General features: G+C 51.8%; 10 protein-coding genes and 1 non-coding gene across 13 annotated transcripts; 6 read left to right on the top strand and 5 right to left on the bottom strand.

Moving 5' to 3' along the window:
- The first annotated feature begins 20 nt into the window (after nt 1-20).
- Nucleotides 21-2,089, top strand: NCU01302 (hydrolase). Its single transcript, XM_956295.3, has 5 exons — nt 21-883; nt 948-1,080; nt 1,145-1,374; nt 1,450-1,578; nt 1,633-2,089. Exons 1-5 carry the CDS (start codon nt 251-253, stop codon nt 1,774-1,776), a joined length of 1,269 nt encoding a protein of 422 aa, XP_961388.2. The 5' UTR covers nt 21-250; the 3' UTR covers nt 1,777-2,089.
- Nucleotides 1,934-3,148, bottom strand: NCU01301 (60S ribosomal subunit assembly/export protein loc-1). Its single transcript, XM_956294.2, has 2 exons — nt 2,711-3,148; nt 1,934-2,601 (listed from the first exon to the last, which is right to left on the bottom strand). Exons 1-2 carry the CDS (start codon nt 3,017-3,019, stop codon nt 2,281-2,283), a joined length of 630 nt encoding a protein of 209 aa, XP_961387.1. The 5' UTR covers nt 3,020-3,148; the 3' UTR covers nt 1,934-2,280.
- A 328-nt stretch (nt 3,149-3,476) lies between these two features.
- On the top strand, nt 3,477-4,766 carry NCU01300 (imidazoleglycerol-phosphate dehydratase). Its single transcript, XM_956293.2, has 2 exons — nt 3,477-3,864; nt 3,948-4,766. The coding sequence occupies exons 1-2, from the start codon at nt 3,588-3,590 to the stop codon at nt 4,358-4,360; spliced, it is 690 nt and encodes a 229-aa protein (XP_961386.1). The 5' UTR covers nt 3,477-3,587; the 3' UTR covers nt 4,361-4,766.
- On the top strand, nt 4,693-5,850 carry NCU01299 (hypothetical protein). Its single transcript, XM_956292.2, has 2 exons — nt 4,693-5,323; nt 5,537-5,850. Exons 1-2 carry the CDS (start codon nt 5,145-5,147, stop codon nt 5,697-5,699), a joined length of 342 nt encoding a protein of 113 aa, XP_961385.1. The 5' UTR covers nt 4,693-5,144; the 3' UTR covers nt 5,700-5,850.
- NCU01298 lies at nt 5,801-7,398 on the bottom strand. Of its 2 annotated transcripts, XM_011396203.1 has the most exons (3): nt 6,914-7,398; nt 6,281-6,854; nt 5,801-6,199 (listed from the first exon to the last, which is right to left on the bottom strand). In XM_011396203.1, exons 2-3 carry the CDS (start codon nt 6,757-6,759, stop codon nt 6,043-6,045), a joined length of 636 nt encoding a protein of 211 aa, XP_011394505.1. In that variant the 5' UTR covers nt 6,760-6,854; nt 6,914-7,398; the 3' UTR covers nt 5,801-6,042. The 2 variants fall into 2 exon arrangements, with proteins under 2 accessions (XP_011394505.1, XP_011394506.1); XM_011396204.1 differs by having other exon boundaries at nt 6,281-7,398.
- Nucleotides 7,399-7,782: 384 nt separating this feature from the next.
- Nucleotides 7,783-8,377, bottom strand: NCU14076. The gene is made up of 2 exons (XR_897947.1): nt 8,210-8,377; nt 7,783-8,156 (listed from the first exon to the last, which is right to left on the bottom strand). It is a non-coding gene; the product is annotated as a ncrg140 (non-coding RNA).
- Nucleotides 8,378-10,887: 2,510 nt separating this feature from the next.
- Nucleotides 10,888-13,168, top strand: NCU01297 (hypothetical protein). Its single transcript, XM_956290.3, has 2 exons — nt 10,888-11,020; nt 11,087-13,168. The coding sequence occupies exon 2, from the start codon at nt 11,386-11,388 to the stop codon at nt 12,841-12,843; it is 1,458 nt and encodes a 485-aa protein (XP_961383.1). The 5' UTR covers nt 10,888-11,020; nt 11,087-11,385; the 3' UTR covers nt 12,844-13,168.
- On the bottom strand, nt 11,046-14,786 carry NCU01296. 2 transcript variants are annotated; one of them, XM_011396202.1, is made up of 4 exons: nt 14,500-14,786; nt 14,225-14,403; nt 14,066-14,163; nt 11,046-13,704 (listed from the first exon to the last, which is right to left on the bottom strand). In XM_011396202.1, exons 1-4 carry the CDS (start codon nt 14,547-14,549, stop codon nt 13,246-13,248), a joined length of 786 nt encoding a protein of 261 aa, XP_011394504.1. In that variant the 5' UTR covers nt 14,550-14,786; the 3' UTR covers nt 11,046-13,245. The 2 variants fall into 2 exon arrangements, with proteins under 2 accessions (XP_011394504.1, XP_011394503.1); XM_011396201.1 differs by having other exon boundaries at nt 13,189-14,163; nt 14,500-14,693.
- Nucleotides 14,787-15,102: 316 nt separating this feature from the next.
- arg-4 (arginine-4) lies at nt 15,103-17,301 on the top strand. Its single transcript, XM_001728264.2, has 3 exons — nt 15,103-16,502; nt 16,558-16,836; nt 16,897-17,301. The coding sequence occupies exons 1-3, from the start codon at nt 15,400-15,402 to the stop codon at nt 16,922-16,924; spliced, it is 1,410 nt and encodes a 469-aa protein (XP_001728316.1). The 5' UTR covers nt 15,103-15,399; the 3' UTR covers nt 16,925-17,301.
- A 218-nt stretch (nt 17,302-17,519) lies between these two features.
- On the top strand, nt 17,520-19,112 carry NCU10467 (replication factor C subunit 4). Its single transcript, XM_001728265.2, has 3 exons — nt 17,520-17,732; nt 17,804-18,024; nt 18,125-19,112. The coding sequence occupies exons 1-3, from the start codon at nt 17,629-17,631 to the stop codon at nt 18,871-18,873; spliced, it is 1,074 nt and encodes a 357-aa protein (XP_001728317.2). The 5' UTR covers nt 17,520-17,628; the 3' UTR covers nt 18,874-19,112.
- A 49-nt stretch (nt 19,113-19,161) lies between these two features.
- Nucleotides 19,162-22,963, bottom strand: NCU01294 (hydrolase). The gene is made up of 4 exons (XM_956287.2): nt 22,020-22,963; nt 21,627-21,953; nt 21,549-21,561; nt 19,162-21,497 (listed from the first exon to the last, which is right to left on the bottom strand). The coding sequence occupies exons 1-4, from the start codon at nt 22,162-22,164 to the stop codon at nt 19,463-19,465; spliced, it is 2,520 nt and encodes an 839-aa protein (XP_961380.2). The 5' UTR covers nt 22,165-22,963; the 3' UTR covers nt 19,162-19,462.
- Nucleotides 22,964-24,005: the final 1,042 nt, after the last annotated feature.

Genomic DNA, 24,005 nt, shown 5'->3' with positions numbered 1-24,005 from the left:
TGATAACGGTATAGTGGGGGGGGGGGGGTCAGCGCCAGGTCAAGAACCGCCGCCAAAAGATTGACTTTGCGGTCATCTCTTTTTACCTCGGCACTTTGAAGTCGGTATAAATAGAAGTTTATTTGTCGGTCATCCGCAAGCTTTTGATATTCCTTCCTTTAGCCCTACTCTTTCAGCTCTTATCCTCTTCACAATTTCCTCTCCAACACTTGTACGGGTAGGCCGGATCAACGGTCGTTTAGGCGTAATCATGGACTGGTTCGGTCGCGCCAAGATCTCTTTCACCCACCACACATCGCCACTTACACTCCAGCAGAAGGATGGCACGACAACCGACTTACTCAAGGTCTGCGAACAGGCCACTCCGCCATGCCAACTGAACCCGCTTCTGTTCAACGGACATGTCCAGACCATGTGGACTGTGGTTAAGGAGCATGGTCCCCAGATCTACTATCGCCGGAAGATCTTCGATTCAGATCACAAGCTCTACGCCGGCACTTTCACTGTCGATTTTGTGACTGAGCCGCACCAGGACTTTGAAGAGAAACTACCTCCTAGGACTGCTTACTTCTCCGAACAAGATTTCGCCAACCTACCTTCGGATGACAGCAAACCTATGCTTATCGTGCTCCACGGTTTGTCCGGAGGCTCGCATGAAATCTATCTCCGTCACGCCATTTTGCCTCTTGTTGAGAGTGGCAAGTGGGAAATCTGCGTGGTCAACTCTCGTGGATGCGCCAACAGCGCCGTGACAAGCGGTCTCTTTTTCAATGCCAGGGCCACATGGGATATTCGACAAGTTGTGAAATGGGCCAGACAGAATTTTCCCAACCGACCCCTTTTTGGCGTTGGCTTTTCTTTGGGTGCGAACATTTTAACTAATGTAGGTAACTTGAACCGTCAATGTAGGCAACTTTTTCGAACCTCCACTAATGTATCCGATACAGTATGTCGGAGAGGAAGGAGAGGGTTGTCTGCTGAAGGGTGCAGTTGCGGTTGGAAACCCGTTCAACCTAGATGTCACCAACAGAGCTTTACGGCGAACTCACCTGGGAAGACTTTACCAACGGGTGATGGGGAGTAAGTTCAACCAACTAATTTCATACTGCTTAACAGTGATACTGACTCACATGTCATTTTGCAGCCAACATGAAGAAGCTGGTTGCGAACCACAAGGAGACCGTGCTCAAGTACACCAACCTTGACTATGACAGGATACAGAACATCACCTACCTGAACGAGTTTGATCGTGAAGTGCAGACCGTAACCTGGGGTTACCCCACCGAGGACGCCTACTACCGCGATGCTTCCTCTTGTGACGCTGTCTTAGGCATCAGGATTCCCTTTATGGCCCTCTCTGCCGCTGATGATCCGGTGAGCATATCTTCTCCTTTTCCCTCAAGAGTGCAGTTTGAAACCCCCATGAGTATAGAGCTGACAAATTACTAGATCGCTGTTGAGGAGGCCATTCCCTACCAAGAGATCAAGCAGAACCCCTACACGGTACTTTGCCTCACGTCTCTCGGCGGACATCTTTCATGGTTCGAACTTGGTGGCGGACGATGGCATACTCGTCCTGTAAGTTTCTTTTTGCCTCACTTTCCGGTAACTTTTTGCTGATTTGTTGTCTAGATCTGCAACTTCCTGAACAAGATGGCTTTCGATATTGACTTGGACGCCATCAAGCCGGATGCTTGTGACAAGTTCGATAGCCAGTTCAGAACTCACTTCGACCCTGTGCAGCGAAAGTTGCAGATTCTCGATGTGGATCAATAGATGGTGGTGGAATGAACACTTGAAAAGAACGAAGACTGTACATAGATTAGCTATAGAGATGGGTCCATCGATTGGGCCTAAAGGGTCTAGACGCGCTTCAAGGCACATTGGGGCTGCACATAGACTTAGATTCGCGCTTTCGACTTGGATACAGGTTCGAACGTACGTTCATTGATGGCTTATGCGAGCCACGAACTACACCATCCTGACGGTTTCACCTAATAACATCTACCGACTCATGAGAAAAAGAGGCTGGACCAAGGCTGGCGTGCCCAATTGGTATCTTTAATTTCCACACACAAAATCAGTCAGAACTGTTCCCCCAGCCAAGCCATCCTACCCGCCGCCAGACTTTGATTGATATAAACGCCCAGACGCCATACATGCGAAGAAAAAATGCTTGGTGTAGGTATTACACGACAAACTTCCACCCTTCCTGTCTTCATTCTCCCAGCCCATTCCCAGGAGGGACCTTCAAAGCTCCCAGCATCCTTGCTTGATTATTTATTCGGGAGCAGCGAAGGATACCGACTTCTTCTTTTTCGACTTAACGGCTTTCGTGCCCGCAGACGAGAACTCCTTGACATCTCTGGAGTCATCGTCGTCGTCGCCCTTGCTACCGCCCGATTGCTTGCTGCGCTTACGCTTCTTGCGCAGCGAGTCCTTAGTCTCTTCGAGTCTGGCCTTGCGCTCAGCCTCCTTCTTCTCGGCTTCAGCGCGTCTCGCCTCGCGGATCTCCTCCATTTGTCGCGCCTTGATCATCTTGGACTCGATCTGGCCCTCCTTTTCTGCTTGTACGATGGCTAGGATAGTGGCCATGCTCTCCTGTACAAAGGGGGAAAACATGTCAGTTACTTGATGCTTTCCGGTCTTGAAACCTAGCAAGAAAACAAAAAACCAATATGACCCCAGACGCTAACGAAAGACAGCTTACCTTGTCATCCACAAACACCTTGCCCTTCTTCTTTCCCTTTGGCTTGGTCACACCAACGGGGGTGATCATGTTGAGTTCCGGAATCGCAAGCTCCTTTTCGCTGTAGGTCTTCTTCTTCTTCTTCCTGGCGATAAGCTCCTGGATGTTCGGTCGGCCCTTGCTGGCAGTCACGAGAGTGTGAGCTTTGCCCTTCGGCTTTCCCTTGGACTTGAGCACTCCATCGTTCCTCGACCTCTCCGCATCTTTGCTGCCCTTGATGCCGGATTTGTTCGCAGCGTGCTTGTTCTTTATCGTTTTTGTCGGCGCCATTGTGAGTTGTGGTTGATTCGTTGATAAGGTCGTAAGAAATCAACGATAGATGAAATGGTGGTTCGGGATATGGATGGGTGGATGGAGTACGAATACTCTCGAATGTATCCTGTACGCTGTCGCTTCAGTTCGGTCGACTTCTGGGGAAAATTTTGGGACCGGAATTGGTCCCTGCCTTATCTTATCGCGGTTAATCCAAGGTACCTCTAGAGCTTGTGCATATAGCACTGTATCAACGCCTGCTGAGCGCGGTTACGGGGCAGTGGGGTCTGTCAGCTCGCCGTGGGGCTGCCTTGAAATCTCTAATTGGCAGCTGGGGATCGGCAGGCGAGCAGGAAACTCTAGTTTCCTTCTAGTGTAAGCGCGGGGTTGGCAGCACTAGTGGAGGTACCTATTCCATATCGATTGCCTATCGGTGCGTTCCCTCACTGGTGGCACTCCGAAATCGCCAAAATTTCCAAGATCACCTTTATTGTCGCCATCCTTACATCGCAATTGATCACACTGCCGTGGTGATATCCCAAGAGTCTACAGTCCCCAGAAGTCTCAGACGCCCTATTCAGACAAAATGAGCACCGAACAGCCCGCGCCCCGCTGGGCCGCCTTTGCACGCGACACCAACGAGACCAAGATCCAGATCGCACTCAACCTTGATGGCGGCGCATTCCCTCCCGAGACCGACGCCCGCTTGAACGTCAGTATCGCCGACGGCCATGCCACTCAGGCTAGCAAATCGCAAACTATCAGCGTCAATACCGGCATTGGTTTCCTTGACCACATGCTCCATGCGCTTGCCAAGCATGCCGGCTGGAGTCTTGCGCTTGCTTGCAAGGGCGACCTTCACAGTTAGTAGACACACTTGGCTTGGGCGCAGAAGTCCTCGTGGAACAACATCCAGAACTCTGAATTGACTTTGTCCCTCTCATAGTCGACGACCACCATACCGCCGAAGACGTCTGCATCGCTCTTGGTTACGCCTTTGCCAAGGCTCTCGGCACACCCACCGGCCTCGCGCGCTTCGGATCCGCATACTGCCCTCTCGACGAGGCCCTCAGCCGTGCCGTCGTCGATCTGTCGAACCGTCCCTTTGCCGTTGTCGACCTCGGTCTTAAGCGCGAGAAGATTGGCGATCTCAGCACCGAGATGATCCCCCACTGTATCCATAGCTTTGCCGGGGCTGCCCGCATTACCGTGCACGTCGACTGCCTCCGCGGCGACAACGACCACCACAGAGCTGAGAGCGCATTCAAGGCGCTTGCGGTTGCCACGAGGCAGGCTACTAGCCGGGTGGCGGGTCGCGAGGGTGAAGTTCCTAGCACCAAGGGAACGCTCAGCGTATAAGGAAGTGGGAAGGGAGTTAGTTATAGGTTTGGATATAGAAGTGCAATGATACCATGTGATGTCGTTTACCGTGGTACTTTGCGCGCATGTTCGGCTGCCATCATTTCGCTATAGCGACGGCGTAGAGTTGAAGTGAAGAATGGAAAACCAGATACATGTTGCGAATTGGCGAATGTATACCTAGGGAATTTACCCCTGATGCAGGTTGTTGACAAAGTTCCCCTTTCGGAAAGTCGGACGTACGCGGGCTCCACAGCGGACAACAGAATGGGGATCGAGGGGAAAGTGGAAGCGCAAGAAAATCCCTTGAAATGATACGGAACCTCGCACGACCCAGTCGTTCATGTGACGTACATTACTTTTTCCTCCTCTTGGTGATTTATATACCCAAAAGACACTATACGACACCGAAGCCTTACGCCGACAACGTCTGTAATCAAACAAAGACCAATAAAGTTACATTCAGCTCGTCAGGAAAGACAATCGGCAGCAAAACCATCTCTATCAGTTGCATCCACCGGCAACGACTCACTCCACATCTCATACGTTCCGGGAGACGGCCTTCCGAGAGTAAATCACCAAACCACTTCAAACCGACCTTTATACAACTAACAAGCCGAACGAAACAAATTCACACAAGAACCGTCAGGCTCAACGACCCCAAATCCCTTCCAAACACCACCACCCCAGGAAGTCCCTCATTATCAACTCACACGGCCTCCACCCACGCCATATACCTCTCTCTCTCTCTCTCTCTCTAAGACAAACACACAAAACACCAAAAATGTCCAGGCCACTCGACGTAAACACCAGGAAGCACGAAGAGGCCAACCAAGCCTCATGGGAAGCATGCAAGGGCGCCTTGTCCGGAGCCTTCAAGTGGGGTGTGGCCTCAGCGATGTTGGGCGGACTTGGATACGCCGTGTCTCCGATGTATAGGGGATTTACTATTCAGTTCAAGGTGTATGTATCTTCCTTTTTCTTTCCTTCCTTTTCTTTCTTTCTTTCTTTCTGTTCTCTGTTGTTTGTCACTTCCTCCTCAGTTTTTATCACCCGTTGCGCATTTAGGTTTGTTTTGCTACTCTATCTTCTTTGGATCGCGAGTGAGATGCTATGTGACCTGAACTAGGTGACCAAAGAGAGGGGGGACAGTTACTGATGAAATGAGAATTGCAGATACATACAAATGTCTGGTATGGTACTGGGCGGTATGCTGGAGGCGGATCACCGGATCCGCGAGTACGAGAAAACCATGAGGATGAGGAGGAGGATAGCGGCAGATCAGGCTATGTGGAAGCAGTTTGAGGAGACGTATGGGAAGGATGAGGATGATGAGTGAGCAAGTGAGTGAGTGAGGGATGGCAGTGGGGTCAGTCAGGCTCTGCTGAAAGTTCTGGGATTATCAGGATTGGCCCGCTTGGATCGAGGGATCGATCGGGGTTTCGTGGAGAATGAAACGGTTGGCATTTTCTTCTCTTTTCTCTCTTCTCTCCAATTGTTCACGTCTTACTTTGCTTTATAAACAGCCTCTGATACCGGCGCAACTACAGCCCACTAAACGTCCTATTCGGCGTGTACATGATATTCGTCATTTCAACTACTTCCTCATTTCTTGTAGCCCAATCAGTCGTTCCAGGCATCATCTTCATCGTCATTGCCATCGTAATGGCCTCCATAACCACTTACAAAGGGTAAGGGCTCCTGTCGTACACACAACCGAGATCGGTAAACCCGACAGGGACCCTCAAGAAGTCAGGGAAAAGGCGTTCCCTAGGCCTGTTGATGGCCTCAATCGAAAACCAAGTCGACGCTGAAGGTCCGCCGTCGACCACAGTGGTACTGAAAATCAAAGTTTGTCAGCATAGCCCACAAATCAATGGTGTATCGAACCGTCTCAGAAAAAAGAAAGGGGCAACCCACTCGCAGATATTCATGATGCCAGCATCAAAATACTCAACGTATCCCATCGAGATCAAATATTTTTCAGCCCCGGCATCGGGTTTGGCGCAGGGCAGTGAGTGGAACTCGGCAAACTTGTAGTTTTGTCCATCGGGAATGTGGGCGTTGACAATGCAGGGCACCTCTTTATTGTCCCGCGAGTCCCAGATGGCAAAGTTGAGCTCAACCGAGTGCGTGGTATCGTTCCAGTGACGAGAGAAGCCTGTCACAGACCACCATGGGCCCTGGTCCACCCATTCGTCGCCGTTGCCGTTGCCGTTGCCGTTACCATGTCCCTTCCCATGGCCATTGCCGCCGCCGTTACCATGACCACCCTTCTTGTTGCCGTGCTTGCTAACCTCATGGAGCTCGCCTGGGGCGCGGACCTCGCTGATGGGGTTGGCGAGGGTAGTCGGAAGGCCCGACAGAAGGGCGTAAAGAAGGACGGTCTGGAGCTGCATCGTTGGTGCTTTCCTGTTGGTTTGGTCTGAGCTGGAAAGGTGATGGAGTCTGGGGGGTAGTCGCTGCGGACGATAGAAGAATGGTAATTGTGACGCTGAGATGCTGTGTTACTCTTCTTCTTCTTTCATGCAGGAACCCGTTGTCCATTTATACATTTCGACTCTCACTTATTTTGGGTTTCCGACAACGCTGCTTCCCACATTCCATACCTAGATTTGGCTTTATTTTTGCCATCGCAATCTAAGCCTGTGGCGGGCTAACGATTTGTTGGTGGTGTTGTCGTCAACGCCGAACCATTAGTCAATGCATCGTAAGAGACTAGACATCCTTCGTATTGTCCAGGTCGCATAACCATTGTAGGTGTTGATATGGCAAACGCGCAGTAGAAGGGTGCGAGAAGCTAGAAAAGGAAAAAAAAGAAGACAGGGTTCACGTGAGAAGAAAGACAATGCGCTTGCCCGCCCATCGCAGACAAAATGGGGGAATGAGGCTTGATGGCTTTCTGACTGTCTTTGAGCCTCATCTGAAGCCAGTTCGCCAGCGGTACGTTGTAACTTCATCATCCTTCCGACAGTTCAATTCCAGCGTGTTTCTCCAGGTTGGAGAACGATGGTTTCCGTCCTCAACGCGAACTCACACCATTTAGGGCTTCTTGGAGAGCATCGTATACTGAAAAATATAGGACAACCAAAACTGTCAAGTCGTTCGCTAGCTTGTACAATCTGATAGATCATGGCCAAGTAACAGATTTTGGTATCCAGCCAATGGTGTCTGAGAATTGAAGTGATTCGGAAAATTCGCACAGTAGTGAAGGTGAGAATGGAAGCTCCTTGGAGCTTACCGACATACCGGGCCGGCAGCTTATTGCCTTAAAACCATAAGCTTTGTGCTTTTGATTGGTTTGAAACCGGTTGAGTGCTGTTTTGTGGCCGACTTATCCCTTATGGCAAACCATCGAGCTCAACTCTGCCCTGCGCTGCACATTTGTAGAGTCTTTTGGCTCTTTTGCCCTCACAGTCTCATGATATCGCCCAGGAGAGACGGGGGGGACTGGTGCTTGCTACTATGGCAGCTAGCGCTAGAAGCGTAAGAAATGACTATAACCCCCCCACCACAGGCAAAATGCGAGTTTCTCGACTTTCTTCAGACCTTTCCGTACTTGTTGCTGTGAACGGTCGACACCTTGAGGGCCAGATAAAGGCTTAACTATGCCATGTTCCTGGATTTGTCACCCAATTTGTTGATAACAAGCGCCCGGTGCCTATAGATGCCCTGGCTATTCGGTTTGTAAGCCTCCGGAGGAGCTCGATTCAGTGACAGGCAGAACATGTGCCATGTCAAGAACCATACGTAGACCCGCGACTCGAGCGTTCAAAGCTCATGAAAGTGCAAATATCTGACCCGGTCAGTAAGTAGTGTTACCGCAACTGTTTGGGGACAGCTGACAACCTGAAGGCCTCGTCTAAAGCATTTTATCTGAGTGATGGCTGTGCCTGGGGCTGAAACCTCTCTGCCGAGGCTTCTGTTCCTCGGGGGCGCAAGAAACAGATAAAGATGGGGGCCGAAACCGTTCCTCGACTTGCGAAGGTTCCTCATGGTGTACATAGGAAGCGTTTTGCGGCACGGGTCTGGCAGTGTTGCACTACGTAGACAAGCTGTCCGAGGAACCAACGGGATCAGACAGAGGGGTTTTTACAGACGGCTGCCGCAGAAAATGCAACGTCAACTACGCGGATGTCAAGCCGGTCGTTACTGTTGCTGATCTCCCTTGTCTCCTTCCCTATATTGAACACAACCCGGCGACTTAGCAGGGTCGGTTAAGCATTGTGCCCATCGCGTAATGCATTTTCTCGTATCATATTGAGGGTGAACCAGACAGCCGGGAAATATTCTCAATGATGACTGGCGAGAACTGGCGAGTGATGGGTGCCGATTAATACTGCATTCTGCGTGTAGTCCGGCGCGAACACCTGCTGTCTTTTGAGGATCGAACATGAGATAAACAGGCTGAGTTGGTCATGTCGTTAGACCTTGATGCATTCATCCTCTTCCTTCATACGTAGCATCCCGACTGGCAGACGAGGAAATTTGGACAAGGCTGCTGTGAACCCGAAGAGGAGTTACCGAGTTATCGAAGAGTAACAGCCAATCTTGCCAAATGCTGCAGCCCGGACAGTCAGCACCCAGCAGTCTCTACGTCTTACAGGTACAGACACTTCTGTATTCCCTGATCATTTGAGACTGGCAACCGAGGTCCTCAAAAGATGGGCGCACCCAGAAAGGGTGGAGGCGGCCAGATGCGTTGCAACCTCAATAGTGACACTTATCGGGCCGTACATATTGCATGGTGATATGATGGGGCAGACGGGCCTCCTAAGATGGAAATGGAAGTTACATAGTAGGAACGATGGGGAGAGCCAGAGGGTTTCGCAAAAGTCGCAGAAAAGAGACCGAAAAGAGAGGGGGGAAGAAGAAAAAGAGACAGGCCAACATGCCAGGGATCATTGGGGTCGCCAGTTCGGCCGCCCACACGACCATTGCTGACAGTCCTGTAGTGTAGTGTACACGCCTGATTGATCAGCACGAAGGGTGTCGGGAGGGAGGGGAAGCTCGGGGTAAAACATGGGAAGGCATTCCGGGAACGGAGAAGCTAGTATTGGTCTTCCGTTCTGACAAGTGCTTGCTGTATCGGTCTCGGCTTCAATTTGGTCACGCAAAAAACATCAGCGGGACGGAAATGGTGAATCAGCCATGGACGGCGGGATGATCAGCAACGGGAGCGCTAGGGACAACGGTCGTTTTGTGCCGCCCGCGCCCATGTGGATTCGTTTCGACTTTCATAGAAGGCCGACAGGTCATTTCACCATTGTGATGTCCCCTGATAGTTGTGCGCTTCACTTCTTCCTTCAAAAGGATTCCGTATCCATGATCGCCTTCCGAGATTTGGCTGTCATCTGGGAAACCGAAAAGGTGAAGTGCCGAACTGTTACTCGCTGTTGAGCCCAGGGTCAGATCTTCAGCCCTCAACTCAATTGGACGGTGATGGCAAGAGATCTGGAGATGGTCCGTGCGCATGTCGCTTGCAGCTCGAGCTCCAGGTCGTCAAGGTCCATTGAGATTAGCGCGGGACAGTCCGGGCCCCCATCTTTGATTGCAGATGCCCTCCGGTGTCCACTTTCAACGGTCACCTTCCACTTGCACGCACTTTTGACATTTCCAGTTGACAACCTAGTGTACTCCAGTCACCTCACCTTGTGCGCATGCTTGGCAGTGACTGGACTCTTTTTCAACACTGTTCTCCTCTTATTATTCTCGACTGCCATTTCTCTTCCAGAAATCTCTGCTGCGTGCTACTCAAACTTTGCCAATGTCACACTCTAGCGCTTGTCAAACCAGGCCCTAACTGGCTCGCGATCGAGGCAAACAAACAGTTGGCTAACCAGACTCGCCAGACTTGTGACTGTTACGTATCCTTTTTGCCCACACTCGGTTGCCTCTTGGAGACCCGAAAACCGTTGGATGCCATCCCGATATCCCGCCCTCCTGACGAGCCAACATGATTGGATCATGCCTTCACACCACCACAGGCCAAAAGTCCCAACTGTCCCAACCCATCCATCCATCAGATGGATAAACCAAACAAGCCAAGGGATGAGACGAAAAACGGGACTTCCCTGAGAAGAAGGGCCTCGACCAGCCTGATGCTAGTCTACCAATCCCAGGACGGATTGGGTCCATGGTCCGCAGTCGACACCACGTAAGAACCACTAGAACTGGTGTTACAACGGGTGTGGCCAAAGTCGAGGGTCTCCCGCAGCTCAGCCAGTGCGCCCTACCGTCTCTTCACACCCGACCCTTCGCGGCCTTTGCTCTCACCTGCAGCACCCCATTTTCAGCGGGAGCCCTCTAGCAAACCTGCCGACTGGACAGCCTCACTCGGCAAATCCTGGACAAAACCTTCATATCTGCATGGCTGTGGCCCTGTCGGAAGCTCAGGAATCTGGCTGTCTGGAGCTTAGTTTGAGGTAAGATCGTCGATACTCGCAATGCTACTCTTTCACTTTCTTTACATTAGTCCTTCAAGATAACCTAGTTGGCTTGCATTAGCATCACTGTTGGGTATTAGTCGATATTATGTAACTAGTCACTACCTCACTATTTACCGCAGCGCATTACTACAGTACCAACTGCCCGGGTGATGGTGACCTCGTCTTCTTGTGCCCGTCCAAGGCAGTCTTACTGTGCCGTGTAACCTTGGAGGTAAGATCAGCGGAGGACCGAGTCCCAACAGCCAGCCTGCTCCTCCTACTTACATTATATCTTCAGTGTACTTGACTATGCCAAGCCCCAAGTGGTTGCCTTCACCTTTCCTCCCCCCTCGGGACTGATTTGTCCGTCTATTTTGACTTCTTTCGACTTGAGGACGACCTTAGCGTCCCCGGGTTCCTTTCGAGTGTTGCCCAGTTACAAGGCAGCGGCAGGGAGTTCTACTATACAGAAACGCCCGCATAGATGGCCAAGGACCGGACGACATCTGAACAAGGTTAACGCTTGAGTAACCGTTTTTTAACGCCAGCACCCTTCTTTCTTGTCGAACATAGAGGTGATCCTCTGTGTGTCTGACCATGACAACACAGACATGGACATCCCTTGTCCGGAGAGACACCAAAGAGCCTTTGAGCACCGGGGCTATCGTCGGCATAGCTGTCGGGGCGGCGGCGCTGTTCTTGGCCAGTGCTGCTCTATTTGTCCTTTACTATCGACGACAACGACGCTATGATGCCGAAGACAGCGAGTATTATCAGTATGCCAACTCTGTTCAACGGGGCCAGCACCACATGGGGAGGACATTCGGGCCAGTTCCTCGCCGAGCTCCTACCTACACTTTGGATTACAAGATGGACAAACAGGGAGGTACCGGGCACTCAACTCCCGCCCAGTTCTCAGCAGACCCCCGGACCCAAAACCCAGAGTCACCTCCACTAGACGACATGGCAAGCGCAATGCCAACCCATCCAGCATATCTTCCCAAGGCAGTGGTTCGTGGGACAATACTCAAACCCATCACTCGTCGACCCTCCGAAGACAACAGCAACCCGGTGTACTGTCCTTCAACCACAGACAGCAACAGCATGCCACTGCAAGCCTATCGCGGCTCTTCATCCACTGCCACCGCCACCGTAACAGGAGGAAGTAGGGAGAACGATGCGAGGGTGACGGGAAGCAAAGAAAAGCAGACCTTCCCCTCTCCACCGGGATCCGGGGGAACAGGCGCGACCACCTTCTCCGACGACGAGAACTACTACGCAGCGGATCCAGAGAAGGACGCCAAAGGCCAGCGTAATATCTCCGCCGCACTTTGTCTCGCCTCAGCAGACCAAGAGGACGATGAAGACAGCCATTACCATGAACAGCAACAGCAACAATCCCAAGGATATCATCAACAACGACAACCACAGCAACCGCATCAACCACAGCAATCTCCCGTGGCCCTCCCCACCCCCGCCTCCGTCGCCTCCTCCTCCTCCCGCGCCACCCGAAGCGGTCTCGTGCCCACCATTTCCATCCCCATCAAAAACAACAAAAAGAAGAAATTCCCTCCTCCCCAACTCAATCTCCACCAACAGCAGCACAACAGCAGCAGCCACAACTCTCCCAACAACCCCAACCAAACCACCGGGAGCGGCAGCAACCTGAGCGGTGGAAAGAACAGTGGTGGTCTCATGGTAGACATGGTAATGTCCACCAGCAACCACCGCCCGCTGAGCGGGATGGAGGATATGTCTATTAGTGGACCGCTGGCGTTTCCTCAATATTCTCATCAGCAGTATCATCAGCTACAGCAACAGCAGCAGCAGCAGCATGGGGGGTACTATGTGGATGAGTATGGAAATCCAGTTCTGGCACCGGGAAGTGGAGGAGGGAGGAGTAAGGGGGGTAGAGATCGATCGAGGAGTTTTGGTGTTGATCACCAAGGACCGGGACACGGAGGAGAAAGTGGAAGACGGGAGAAGAGACACAGTGGGAATAATGGGAGGCATTATGAGGAGGTGGAGATTGGGAGGGAGAGTGATATTTGGTGATCTGATGATTAGTAAGGGTTGGTGCTCAAGATTGTCGACCGGGAAGGCCATTTTCCATTCGTTGTATATTCATTTGGATCATACTGTTGGTTTGGTGTATAGGAAACGGTGTCGCTTTGAGGAGGGACTTTCGTTGTGGAAAGATACGACGATTACCTTCTGGCTCCCGAGTAGGCGGGTTTCCTCCTGGGACCTGGAGTTTACTGCGTGTGGATTTTATGGGGTTTGCTGTACTTGAATTCATGACCAGCTAAAGCAATGCTACCGACAGCAGGTCTAAATACACAGAACATTGAACGATAAATCAGATTATCATTGCTATCTCAATCGATCTACCATGCTGTCTGTGCCCTCTACCATATATCCGCATGGTTTCAAACTCTTTCTCATGCGAAACCACTTTCAATCACCGCCCAGACGATGACCTGAACCCCGAGTCCTCCACGAATCCGGGAGCACCGAGCCGGTGGAGGCACCTGTAGTGCGACCTGTAGACGGAGCGCCAGAACCGGGACGTATCGCAGTGCCGTACTCGCGGCGGAACACTCGCGGCGTCTCGACAAAACGAGACAGAAAAGCGGGTGTCGGCAGCAGGCTCGAACCGCCGCCGAATTCGGGCCACAGACGGGTCATAAAGTCATGCCAGTGAGCAGCAAGAATACCGGTGATCTGAAGAGGGATCACCGCGGGGTTCATGAGCAACGACGAGAGGAGCATGCAATACGGAATCAGCTGCGCAGGCACCGTGAAGAAGAAAAAGTTCGACTTCGCGCCGCGGGCATCTTGAACGGCAGTGTAGCACAGCGCGATAATCAATCCTTGGAGGAAAAAATACCCACCCAGGAAGATTCGGTTTACGATCTATCATCTGTTAGCAATTCTGCTAACAGAAATGCTGGAGTATGGTACCAAAAAGCACGAATGCTTAGTGTTGAGATGTAGGGCGCTAAAAAACCACACCGAGCACACAGAGTATATTGCTCGGGTCATCCAAAGCATTCCCACCATGGCCACACCGCAGCCCACCCGGTATTTTGCGAATGATGGGCGGCTGAGATGTAGCGGTAATCTTCCTCGGTTCCAGGAACCGCAATAGTTGTATGCATTGCACTATGCGGGCAGATATTCCGAGGATTCCAATGTGTGTTGTGACGGGTTTGAGGGAAAAGGTGTAGTCAAGAGGGGAAGAAAATAAGAAGAAAAAAAGAGATGTCAAACCTACAATGATGAAACCACCAACAGTAATCAAATACCATAGGACGTCTTCCTTCCTTTGGAACTTGGGGTTTGAGGTTTCAAGTTGGCTCAAGTACAGATAGGCTGCGATCCTGGTTAGCATCCTTGTTGACCACGAAGTTTTCTTCGAGCAAGGGTTGCTTACCAAAGTACGGATCCAACACGATGCCCAGCTGCGGAGAGCTGAGCAGGAAAGATGTAACAAGACGCCATAGCTCAGGCGGCAGTTTGAAGAGTCTGCTCTCATCGAAGTAGATCCAGCTGATCGGCAACGGCCCGAAATAGGCCATGATGGAAGTAACGAGAATGGCCGTCGCCAATGTCCTGAAGCAAGTTGGTATGTGTTCATGGATGCTCTTTGCCAGCTCTTGCACACGATATCGGGCGTGGGAAGAAACCAGCTCAGACGGCAAAGCTCACCTAGCCATTGGTGGCGCCTGCCAGTAGGCCGCCATGATTTCAGACGACATCTTGTCGAGATCTGTGCGTGCGGTGTGATGTGATGTGATGTGGTGTGGTGTGGTGTGGTGTTGTGAAGGGGACTGGAAGCAAGATGCTGATTCTTAGTCTTCGATTTCTCAAAAGAAGCTCAAGTCGGCATCCCTCTGTAGGAAAAAATGTGGAAAGGGGAAGAAGCCACAGGCAGCGGTGGGATGTAACGCTGCCTGGAAGGCAAAGACAGACGTTGAGTGAATCGTGTCTTTTTGGGGAATGGAAGCACGAAGAAATTGCAGCCAACGAAAACGCCCTTTTATGGAAGCCAGGAGCTTTGGGTGGGGCAATTGCGTTTTTGGTGGGGCAGTTGGAGCTCTGGCCGTGATTGATCCGTGTCTTGGCAGGGCAGGCGCGGGGACGCGCTTTCCCGGCGCTCGGAGCGATCCTCTCCCGGCAGGAGGAGTCATTGCCGATGGCATGATGCCTCGCTTGATGTCGCTTGTTTGCCCTGACGGCAACACCCATGTATGGTTGCGACTTCTCAATGGTTGCTGCGAGCTGTGACTAATAACAATAAAGTGAAACCAACTCCGAGGGACGACATGAAGATAAAAAAAATATGCCTTTGGGCCCGTCTAGATCTCGAAAAAAAAATAACTCTTGTGCCTCAAATATGGGTTGTCCATCGTGAACCTTCTCTGCGCTCACTTTGATATCTCCGACTAGTTTCGATACCGCGCTCGGCGCATCGTGGACCGTGTACCCTTGTGGCCTAACAGGTACTGAATTGCGCCTTTTCGGTTGTTTACTTTCTAAGAAGGGAATCACCAACTCCAGCCACCCCTTTTCCCAAGGAAGCTTCAGTCTCGGCATTTCACAGCAGTTATGGAGAGCCTCAACGGCTGTGTCCTCAGCCAATTGAGGCAATCAGGCGCCCAAGTGACTCGTACTCTTCAAAAAATTCAGTCCAGGTCCTACTCGGCTCCCGTCAGCGGCTCCATCCCCGCGGCCAAGAAGAAGTATGTCCCTACTTCTGGCACCTATCCCTTGGGCTTCTCGGCTTCCGGCATCAACGTAGGCGTCAAGCCCAAGAACACCACCAAGCCCGATGTTTGCCTTGTCGCTTCGGACCGTCCCTGCGCCGCCGCCGCCGTCTTCACCAAGAACAAGTTCCAGGCCGCCCCCGTTACTTTCAGTCGTAGCTTGTTACAGAAGAAGGGCAACCAGGGTATTCAAGGTGTCGTTGTCAACTCGGGATGCGCCAACGCCGTCACTGGTAAGGGAGGCTTGGAGGATGCCGGCAAGATGGCCCAGGCCGCCGATGAGTGCTTTGGCCAGAGCGAGAGCACTCTCGTTATGAGCACTGGTGTTATCGGTCAGCGTCTGCCCATCGAAAAGATCACCAGCAATATCCCCCGGGCTCACAAGGCCATGGGCTCTACCCACGATCACTGGCTCACGGCTGCCAAGGCTATCTGCACCACCGACACTTTCCCCAAGCTCATCTCCCGGTCCTTCAAGCTTCCCTCCTCTCCTTCAGTCGAGTACCGCATCGCCGGCATGACCAAGGGAGCTGGTATGATTCATCCCAACATGGCTACCCTCCTTGGTATCATCGCCACCGATGCTCCCGTTTCCTCCACCGTACTACCCGCCGTTCTCAAGCACGCCGTCGACCGTTCGTTCAACAGCATCACGATCGATGGCGACACTTCCACCAACGACACCGTTGCCCTGCTTGCCAATGGTGCTGCTGGCGGAAAGGAAGTCGTTGCCAACACTCCCGACTACGATGCCTTCCAGACTGTCCTGACCGATTTCTCTACCGACCTTGCCAAGCTGATCGTCCGTGATGGCGAGGGTGCCACCAAGTTTGTTACTATCCGCGTTGTCGAAGCTGCTAGCGAGGAGGCCGCTAGGAAAATTGCCAGCACCATTGCCCGTTCTCCCCTGGTGAAGACTGCTCTCTACGGCAAGGATGCCAACTGGTAAGTTGCGGAAAATTATCCCATGCGTTTCGGCAGCTACTGACGTTGTCATTAGGGGCCGTATCCTCTGCGCTACTGGTTACTCCCTTGTTTCTGAGCCCGGCCTTCCCGTCAACGATGTTTCTGAGGTTGTCCCTGAAAAGACCAATGTTTCTTTCATCCCCACTGACGGCACTGCTGAGCTGAAGTTGCTCGTCAACGGCGAACCCGAGCAGGTTGATGAGGCTCGTGCTGCTGAGATCCTCGAGCTTGAGGACCTTGAGATCCTTGTCAGACTCGGAACTGGTGACAAGCAGGCTACCTACTGGACTTGCGACTACAGCCACGAGTACATGTAAGTTGATCCGCCCTCATTCGAGTTTGGGTGACGACTGCTGACATAAGATCTGAATAGTACCATTAATGGAGACTACCGCACGTAAGAAATCACTGATAAGGCGTTACTGGTACTTGGGGAGGATACCCGGAGGTAGACAGGATAGAAAAAGCTCATTTATGCCATACTCTGTGCCCTCCCCTTCTTTATTTCGTACTCTTCCATGATATGCACACGTCGCCCGCCACCCCGACCACACATTTCGGATCTAACTACGCTCCGTAATACACTTTGAGGGTGGTTTGCGCAACTTAAGCATGGAGGTAGCGAATCCTGTAATGGGAAAGCACGCACATTTGTCGAGTTACTCGAAGGGATGTGCTGCCAAAGGCCTCTGGATAGATGTTTGTGGCAACGTCAGACTAAGCTCTTCTCAACGCTGGCTTGAACAGAAGCTTAGTCTAATAAGAGTTTCAAAACCTCCAAGTCCGAAGGAGCCATCACGATTTTTTTTGGATTTTTTTTTTCTTTGGTTTTTTTTATCCCATCAAGACAAACGAACAAGGTCGGACACTGAGAGTTTGCTAGAAGCACTCCTAGGGTTAGGGTATGACGATCTCGGCCAGACCCATGCAAAACCACTTAAAATCGATAAACGCGACGCGTCGCGCCGCTCCACTGACCTTTTCCTCCAGACAGCTCAGAAATCGTAAACCAACAAACAACACATCGAGGATCGCAATACTTAGAAATCTGGGGGTTTGAAACAGGCCATCCGCACAAGAAAACTTCGATTATTGTCCACCCAGAATGCCATCAGCCAAAGCAGAAGAGAGGGGCGAGTCCTCAACCTCCATCTCCAAGGCTGCAACCTCGGTCTCCGCAAGCTCTTCCCCGACCTACGAGCTACCATGGTGAGTCTAATCAGGATTCAATGAACTCTCGATCTCCATAGGGCATCAGGCTGACCAGCAGTTACGAACAGGGTAGAAAAGTACAGACCAGTTTTCCTTGACGATGTGGTCGGCAACACAGAAACGATCGAGCGCCTCAAGATTATCGCAAAGGAGGGCAACATGCCCCATTTTATTATTTCAGGCATGCCTGGTATCGGCAAGACGACGAGTGTTTTGTGTCTGGCAAGGCAATTACTAGGTGATGCGTACAAGGAGGCGGTACTGGAGTTGAATGCCAGTGACGAGCGAGGTTAGAAAAGGACAAGAGCATCCAGCTCTGTGGCTATGAGCTACGCCAAACAACACAAAAACCCCCCCATACTGACATACCAACCCAAAAAAACAAACAGGCATTGAAGTAGTCCGCCAGCGCATTAAAGGCTTCGCCCAGAAGAAAGTCACCCTCCCCCCAGGTCGGCACAAGATCGTAATCCTCGACGAAGCCGACAGCATGACCTCGGGCGCCCAACAAGCGCTTCGCCGCACAATGGAAATCTACTCCAACACCACGCGCTTTGCCTTCGCCTGCAACCAATCCAACAAGATCATCGAACCTCTGCAATCCCGCTGCGCAATCCTGCGCTTCGCCAAGCTCACCGACGCGCAAGTCGTCAAACGCCTGCTGCAAATCATCGAAGCCGAAAAAGTCGAGTACAGCGACGACGGCCTGGCCGCGCTGGTCTTCAGCGCCGAGGGAGACATGCGGCAGGCGATTAATAACCTGCAATCTACACACGCCGGCTTCGGCTTCGTGAGCGGGGATAATGTCTTTAAAGTTGTGGATAGCCCGCACCCGATCAAGGTGCAGGCGATGCTCAAGGCCTGCTACGAGGGTAATGTTGATGCGGCTCTGGACGGGCTGCGGGAGCTGTGGGACCTGGGGTATTCCAGTCATGATATTATCAGCACCATGTTCAAGGTCACAAAGACGATTCCGACGCTGAGCGAGCACGCTAAGCTCGAGTTTATCAAGGAGATTGGGTTTACGCATATGAAGATTTTGGAGGGCGTCCAGACACTGTTGCAGTTGAGCGGGTGCGTGGCGAGGTTATGTAAGTTGAACATGGATCCGAAGAAGTTTGCGGTACCGAAGAAGTGAATAAGGGGGGGCTTCGCGAAGAAAAGAAAAACAAAATTGCGAAGGGGGTGATCCTGGGGCAGGAATAATGAGGTTCATAAAAGATAATACCCGAGCGAAAGCTATGAATTGAATTGTTTACTCGGCGTTGGTTTTGATGTTTAGTCAACTGGCATAGCATACTGCACTACAGAGAAAGGAGTATAGATGGTTAGCATGTAGCATTTGCGGTGTAGCCGGCAGCGGAGCATGAAGTGTAGAGGATTCCATTGAGTGGATAATATCCGGATGCGTCGTTCCTCGTGAGATGTGCAATTTACCCAGAAAAAGGTAGTAGGTATATGGAACATGGCATGTGAACTTTTGGTGCCGTCATTGAATCTTTTACTTTCCAATTTATATAGCCAACCCGGTTGCCCGGTACAGTGTGTAAATATTTTCCAGACCCGTCCAAACCCTCAAAAATCTCCATTCAAGAAGAGTAACAGAAGAAGTCGTTCATCGACACAATTTCAACATGTCAATCTCATTCACAACACATCCGAAAAAAGAAAAGGAGATTATCGCAATCTGTAAGTTCTTCGAGATGCCCAACACTAATATTTTTCTTTCACACAGAAACAGGCGACAACAAATCCAGAGGATAATACCTCCCGTTGACCCTAGCCCCACCGTTGCGTCCCCTCTCGGCAGCAGGCTCCCGGCGATGAGGGTCAACAGAGTGTGTCCTCCTAGACGGCTGCTGCTGGGTAGATATCTTTCGACCTCTACTATCTCTCCCTACCGTCATTCCTCCAACCGGTATTACCGGTCCTCGCCCGTAAAACGCCTCGGGTTCATCGTCATGATCATTAATACCAACAGCCTGTGGCATTCTTTTATGTGGTTGCTGGACATGGCTATTGCTACCATAGGATGTAGCGGGCAGCACATGATGCTGGTGATAATGATGCGGCGTTGTCGGGCTGGGGGTGCTCGGAGTTGACGGAACTGTGCGTTGCTCACTGCCCCTTCTCGTGTAAGAAGCCTGCCTGCTTCTGCTCGATGAGCGGGAACTCGAGGCATAAGAAACAGGGGTATATTGGGGCGTTTGCGGGACTGGGGGTGGAGGATAATTGAACGATGGTGGGATCTTGGGGTTTGAGGCTGATGTGCTCCTGAGTCTAGAAGGCATTCGTTCAACTGTGGGACGTTGTCGAGGAGCTACTTGAGGTCGTGGCTCGTCCCTCAGTCTCATGTGGACTGCTTGGCCGGCACGCTGCTGCTGCTGGTTGTTCATGATTTCTGCTTCGGAAAATGTAGTCTTGAAAATGCTGGGACTTGCGGCGATGGGAATCGTGTTGAAGAGGTCATCGAAACCCGTCTTGGCCGGCTTTCGTGCTGCAGCCCTGTCCACGCTTAACTCGCCATATTCATGCTCCTTCTCGTCTTCGCGTTTTGCCCGCCTTGGGACCCGTTCTGTTGGACCTGTGCGTGCTGATTGGAAGGGGTGTTGGCTCGTGACTGGTGAGAGCATCTCTGGGCCCCTTGCACGGCTCGAATTGCGGGATCTGCCACCAGATATGTTTGTCGATCTGCTGGCTGGCCCGGAGGGAAGAGTGTGGAATGGTTGGCCGTTATAGTCAGTCCTGGCCGAAACGGGCCAGTTTGGTTCAACCGGTGTGTCCACAGCGGGTGAAAAGGGCAATGGTATTCGGCGGGCTGCTGACAGCGATGCATCGTCGTAGGGTGTGATGGGAGGAGTATAAAGATCACAACTAGTAAGATAGTTTCCAGGCTTTACCCCAGATGGCACCCGCTTGGTAGTAATGGGCGGGAGTGTACGTGCACCTTTGTGAATGGGAAGCTTGGGTCGCATGGCCATGACAGTCGGACTGGGATATACCGGGCTCTCTACAGCTTCTGCTCTTCCTACATAAGCATGCCCGTCACGTCCTCCACAGTTGCCTTGGTAATCAGCGTAGTTCTCCATGCCTGAATCACTACAATCCTCTTCCTCGTCTGCCACGAAGCGAGGAGGCTTTGTAGGTATGTTCAAGGTTGGTCGTTTTCTGGCCTCGACTGGGCTGCGTCTGTTGCCCCCTATATGTCTGTTAGAAGCTGCGGCTTGCACTGCTGCCTCTGGTTGTGTATGTGTTCTCACAGGGGAATTAAGGGAGGTTGTGTTGGCTTGGTCGGGAGAAACTGGATTCCCAGTAGTGCCAGGGGTTGTTCTGGGTATGTGCTCTTCATTGTTATCGGTAGCGGCGTCAGGGCGATTGACCAGCTTTCCATAGGGCGGGGCGTCAGTGTTGACGACCAGCAACTCCTTGGAACCACGGCCGAGGAGTCCATAAACAGACACCTCACCGTTCTTGATTCCAATGACGGCACTGGTGCCCGCGTATAAGACGTCGTCTTCCATGCCGCAGCGATTGCAGAACACAACAATGAGTTCCTCGTCGCTCTCGTCTCGGATGACAGGCTCGAATCGTTGAAGCCAATATGTCATGGTTGCCAGATCCGGTTCCTGAGCGAGGGGAGTGAACGTTGATGGATCCTCGTGGGTAAGCCATGCCATTGAAAGAATGACTAGGTTTGCTCGAACTTCAAGAACGTGGAAAGCGAACTCGAATTTATGCCAGGGGGCCTCGAACTTGTAGGGACTATCACACGTTAGCTACGTACAACAACAGTAAAGTGGGTCTAGGACATACTTGATATCCATACCTGTGAAGAAGTTAGTACGACAGTCTCTTGAGCAGTCAATTACAACTGGGATCGGAAATACTCACAGATTCCCATGGCAACGTTGCCGAAGCCCTCCATCCTGCCGCCATAGAAACCTCCACCTTCCAGGGCCCAAGTCTGGTCGGTGTAGTAGAGGAAGGACTTGCGATAGTTTGCAACGGTTTCGCCTTCCCCATTGACAACAAGCAGTGAGTTGTAGTACTCGGGGGAAGATCCACGCGGTGAACCCGAAGACCCGACCTTTTCGGGGTAGCCAACGGCAACAGTACAGTCATACTTGAGAGCATTTGTCCGTGCCCACAAAGCACTGATTCCGGATCCCGACGGTTCGAGAAAGGGCTGGATTTCTTCTAGGGACTTGAAGTTGTATCCTTTGCGCAATGTTAGTTCCTACGTGGATGACCGTGATTCTGAACGAGAAAATGGAGGCTGCTTACCAGAAAAGGCCATTTCAGGAAGAACAAGTAGGTCTAGATCCTCCAATTCCCTCTGATTGGCCTTAGCCAAAACGGCGTCGGCACGACTGAGGTTGTTGGAGACATCCCCAACCTGGGGCGCGAACTGAAGACACCCGATGCGCATGATGATGATGGAGAATAGACTGGTAGGTTGATGTTCCTATTTTTTTTTTCTCCAGTGGTTTTGACTTATTATGTGGTCGAGCGCGCGTTGTTGGCGCAGTAAGCGTTGTCTCGTAACTGCCGTAGACGCTGCTTTAGTGCTGACCTTGGCGACAGTGAGGCCGACGGATCGGAATTATCCAGAGCTAATGGTGTTGAAAAAACGAAGGATATTTAAAATATATCTCGTTGAGGGGGGCTTGCGGAGACGGTCGGAGCTGTGCCTCGTGCTTCTGGATCAAAGACAAGACAGGCGAGGAAGAAGGGCGGTAGAAGCGGCACAGTTGGCGTAAAGGGCTGAGTTGTTGGTTGCTTCCTTCGTTGGATTGAAATCCCCTTGCTCACGTCCTTCTCGTTTCGTTGAGCTGGAAAGTGTGGTGACACTGGGGGCGTCTTGGACTTCCGCTAGATTAGTTTTGGACCCTTTTCCCCAAGAATGCGGGTATGCGGGCGTCCAGGTGGTGTAAGAGGCGCGAACTGCACTCTTTCTTTCTTCTTGTTTCGTTTCGAATTCGATGCAACTGAAAAGAGTCAGAAGCAGAGAACAAGTGGAAGATGGAGATGGTGGGCGCATGGAAGTAGGTATGCAACACAGCAGGACGCTTCCACCCCGTACCTGGAGCTCGTGTCACGGTTCGTACTTCACGGCATTCTTTCGGGCGATGAGAAAACTTATCAACCTGGAAGTGTGAATGGCCAGCGGACTTGCCATCATATTACCTTCTTGCCGCCATTGGGTTTCCTAGGACTGCCAATGTCTGCCCTGGAAGGAAGGCATTGGCGGGCACCCGCGGAGGGAGTGGGATGATTAAGATGGCGCGATGGGGCCTGCGTCTGTTAGGCTTCTTCAGATAGACCACGGGGTACCCTCACGGCGAGGTGTGGTTGGTCGGTACCTCTGCTCGTAACTTGGCTTGTCCCGAGCCCCTGACTTCTCGCCTGCAAGAGATCTCGGCAGCCTGCGCTAGCGGGACAGCGCTGGAGGGTCACTGCCAATGTTGTGCGAGAAGAGAGTGCGGATCACGAGAATCATGGCAACGAAGTGGAAATGTGATCAAATCTTCAAGGGCCCCGTCACACTCTTGCCTTCACAAAATTTTGTCTAGATTGCCCTGGTCACATTCACATAGCTGAATGGCGAACCGCGCCACGCCGAACCAGGAACACGAACGACAAATTGACCGAATCAATGGGATCAAGCAAAGATTTGGCTTTTCCCAGCTGTTTGTGTCAACTGTTCCCAGGGGCACCTGCATGATATGAGACTGTGCACGAAAACCTGTCCCGAGCCGGCACTTGTACGGCGGCTCGTCAGTGCAAGTGTCCAGAGCTTCCCTCGCTCTTACAGATCCAAGCGGTTCCCGGGGGAGGGGGCCTTGCTTCATTCATCAACATCTCGTGGTTTAGATATCAGTTCGTCATGGCAGCGAGGGAAAGCAAATGAGAGGGATGTGAGAAGGCAAGGTGACTGTGACGGCAGCGACATGCGAGATGGTCAAATGCAGGTCCAGACTCGATACCCATGTGTCGCCCAATCCGTAGTATAGTGTACCTACACTAGAAGCGTGATCTGGTTCTTGGCTTGTATGCGCCCTGTGATTGGCCAAAAAGCGATAATGAACTGCCCTACACTGTCGGTTCGCAGTTTGTTTCAACCTCCAGCAACGCTTCTTCCAATTCAACGATCAATAACTCCCTCACGCCAACATCCAATTTCAAGCCAAAGACGGACCAAACACATCCGCGAGCTTGACATCCTTTGTATGCTATCCGCCCACATCACCAACGAGCTAGGACCAGCTT

The sequence above is a fragment of the Neurospora crassa genome, linkage group V, assembly GCF_000182925.2.
Source record: "Neurospora crassa OR74A linkage group V, whole genome shotgun sequence".
Lineage (NCBI taxonomy): Eukaryota > Fungi > Ascomycota > Sordariomycetes > Sordariales > Sordariaceae > Neurospora > Neurospora crassa.
Note: the sequence above shows the minus strand (reverse complement) of the source record. Positions and strands in the feature narration are given on the sequence as shown.

Coding starts and splice junctions, on each gene's coding strand:
- NCU01302 (XM_956295.3), top strand. CDS start 251: ATGGACTGGTTCGGTCGCGCCAAGATCTCTTTCACCCACCACACATCG. Junction 1,081..1,144: donor TTACCAACGGGTGATGGGGA/GTAAGTTCAACC, acceptor GTCATTTTGCAG/CCAACATGAAGAAGCTGGTT. Junction 1,375..1,449: donor TCTCTGCCGCTGATGATCCG/GTGAGCATATCT, acceptor ACAAATTACTAG/ATCGCTGTTGAGGAGGCCAT.
- NCU01301 (XM_956294.2), bottom strand. CDS start 3,019: ATGGCGCCGACAAAAACGATAAAGAACAAGCACGCTGCGAACAAATCC. Junction 2,602..2,710: donor AGGTGTTTGTGGATGACAAG/GTAAGCTGTCTT, acceptor CCCTTTGTACAG/GAGAGCATGGCCACTATCCT.
- NCU01300 (XM_956293.2), top strand. CDS start 3,588: ATGAGCACCGAACAGCCCGCGCCCCGCTGGGCCGCCTTTGCACGCGAC. Junction 3,865..3,947: donor TTGCAAGGGCGACCTTCACA/GTTAGTAGACAC, acceptor TCCCTCTCATAG/TCGACGACCACCATACCGCC.
- NCU01299 (XM_956292.2), top strand. CDS start 5,145: ATGTCCAGGCCACTCGACGTAAACACCAGGAAGCACGAAGAGGCCAAC. Junction 5,324..5,536: donor TTTACTATTCAGTTCAAGGT/GTATGTATCTTC, acceptor TGAGAATTGCAG/ATACATACAAATGTCTGGTA.
- NCU01298 (XM_011396204.1), bottom strand. CDS start 6,759: ATGCAGCTCCAGACCGTCCTTCTTTACGCCCTTCTGTCGGGCCTTCCG. Junction 6,200..6,280: donor GGCATCATGAATATCTGCGA/GTGGGTTGCCCC, acceptor TTTGATTTTCAG/TACCACTGTGGTCGACGGCG.
- NCU01297 (XM_956290.3), top strand. CDS start 11,386: ATGACAACACAGACATGGACATCCCTTGTCCGGAGAGACACCAAAGAG.
- NCU01296 (XM_011396202.1), bottom strand. CDS start 14,549: ATGTCGTCTGAAATCATGGCGGCCTACTGGCAGGCGCCACCAATGGCT. Junction 14,404..14,499: donor CAGGCGCCACCAATGGCTAG/GTGAGCTTTGCC, acceptor AACTTGCTTCAG/GACATTGGCGACGGCCATTC. Junction 13,705..14,065: donor CTGTTGGTGGTTTCATCATT/GTAGGTTTGACA, acceptor AACAGATGATAG/ATCGTAAACCGAATCTTCCT.
- arg-4 (XM_001728264.2), top strand. CDS start 15,400: ATGGAGAGCCTCAACGGCTGTGTCCTCAGCCAATTGAGGCAATCAGGC. Junction 16,503..16,557: donor TACGGCAAGGATGCCAACTG/GTAAGTTGCGGA, acceptor CGTTGTCATTAG/GGGCCGTATCCTCTGCGCTA. Junction 16,837..16,896: donor GACTACAGCCACGAGTACAT/GTAAGTTGATCC, acceptor AGATCTGAATAG/TACCATTAATGGAGACTACC.
- NCU10467 (XM_001728265.2), top strand. CDS start 17,629: ATGCCATCAGCCAAAGCAGAAGAGAGGGGCGAGTCCTCAACCTCCATC. Junction 17,733..17,803: donor CCGACCTACGAGCTACCATG/GTGAGTCTAATC, acceptor AGTTACGAACAG/GGTAGAAAAGTACAGACCAG. Junction 18,025..18,124: donor GAATGCCAGTGACGAGCGAG/GTTAGAAAAGGA, acceptor AAAAACAAACAG/GCATTGAAGTAGTCCGCCAG.
- NCU01294 (XM_956287.2), bottom strand. CDS start 22,164: ATGCGCATCGGGTGTCTTCAGTTCGCGCCCCAGGTTGGGGATGTCTCC. Junction 21,954..22,019: donor TCCTGAAATGGCCTTTTCTG/GTAAGCAGCCTC, acceptor CATTGCGCAAAG/GATACAACTTCAAGTCCCTA.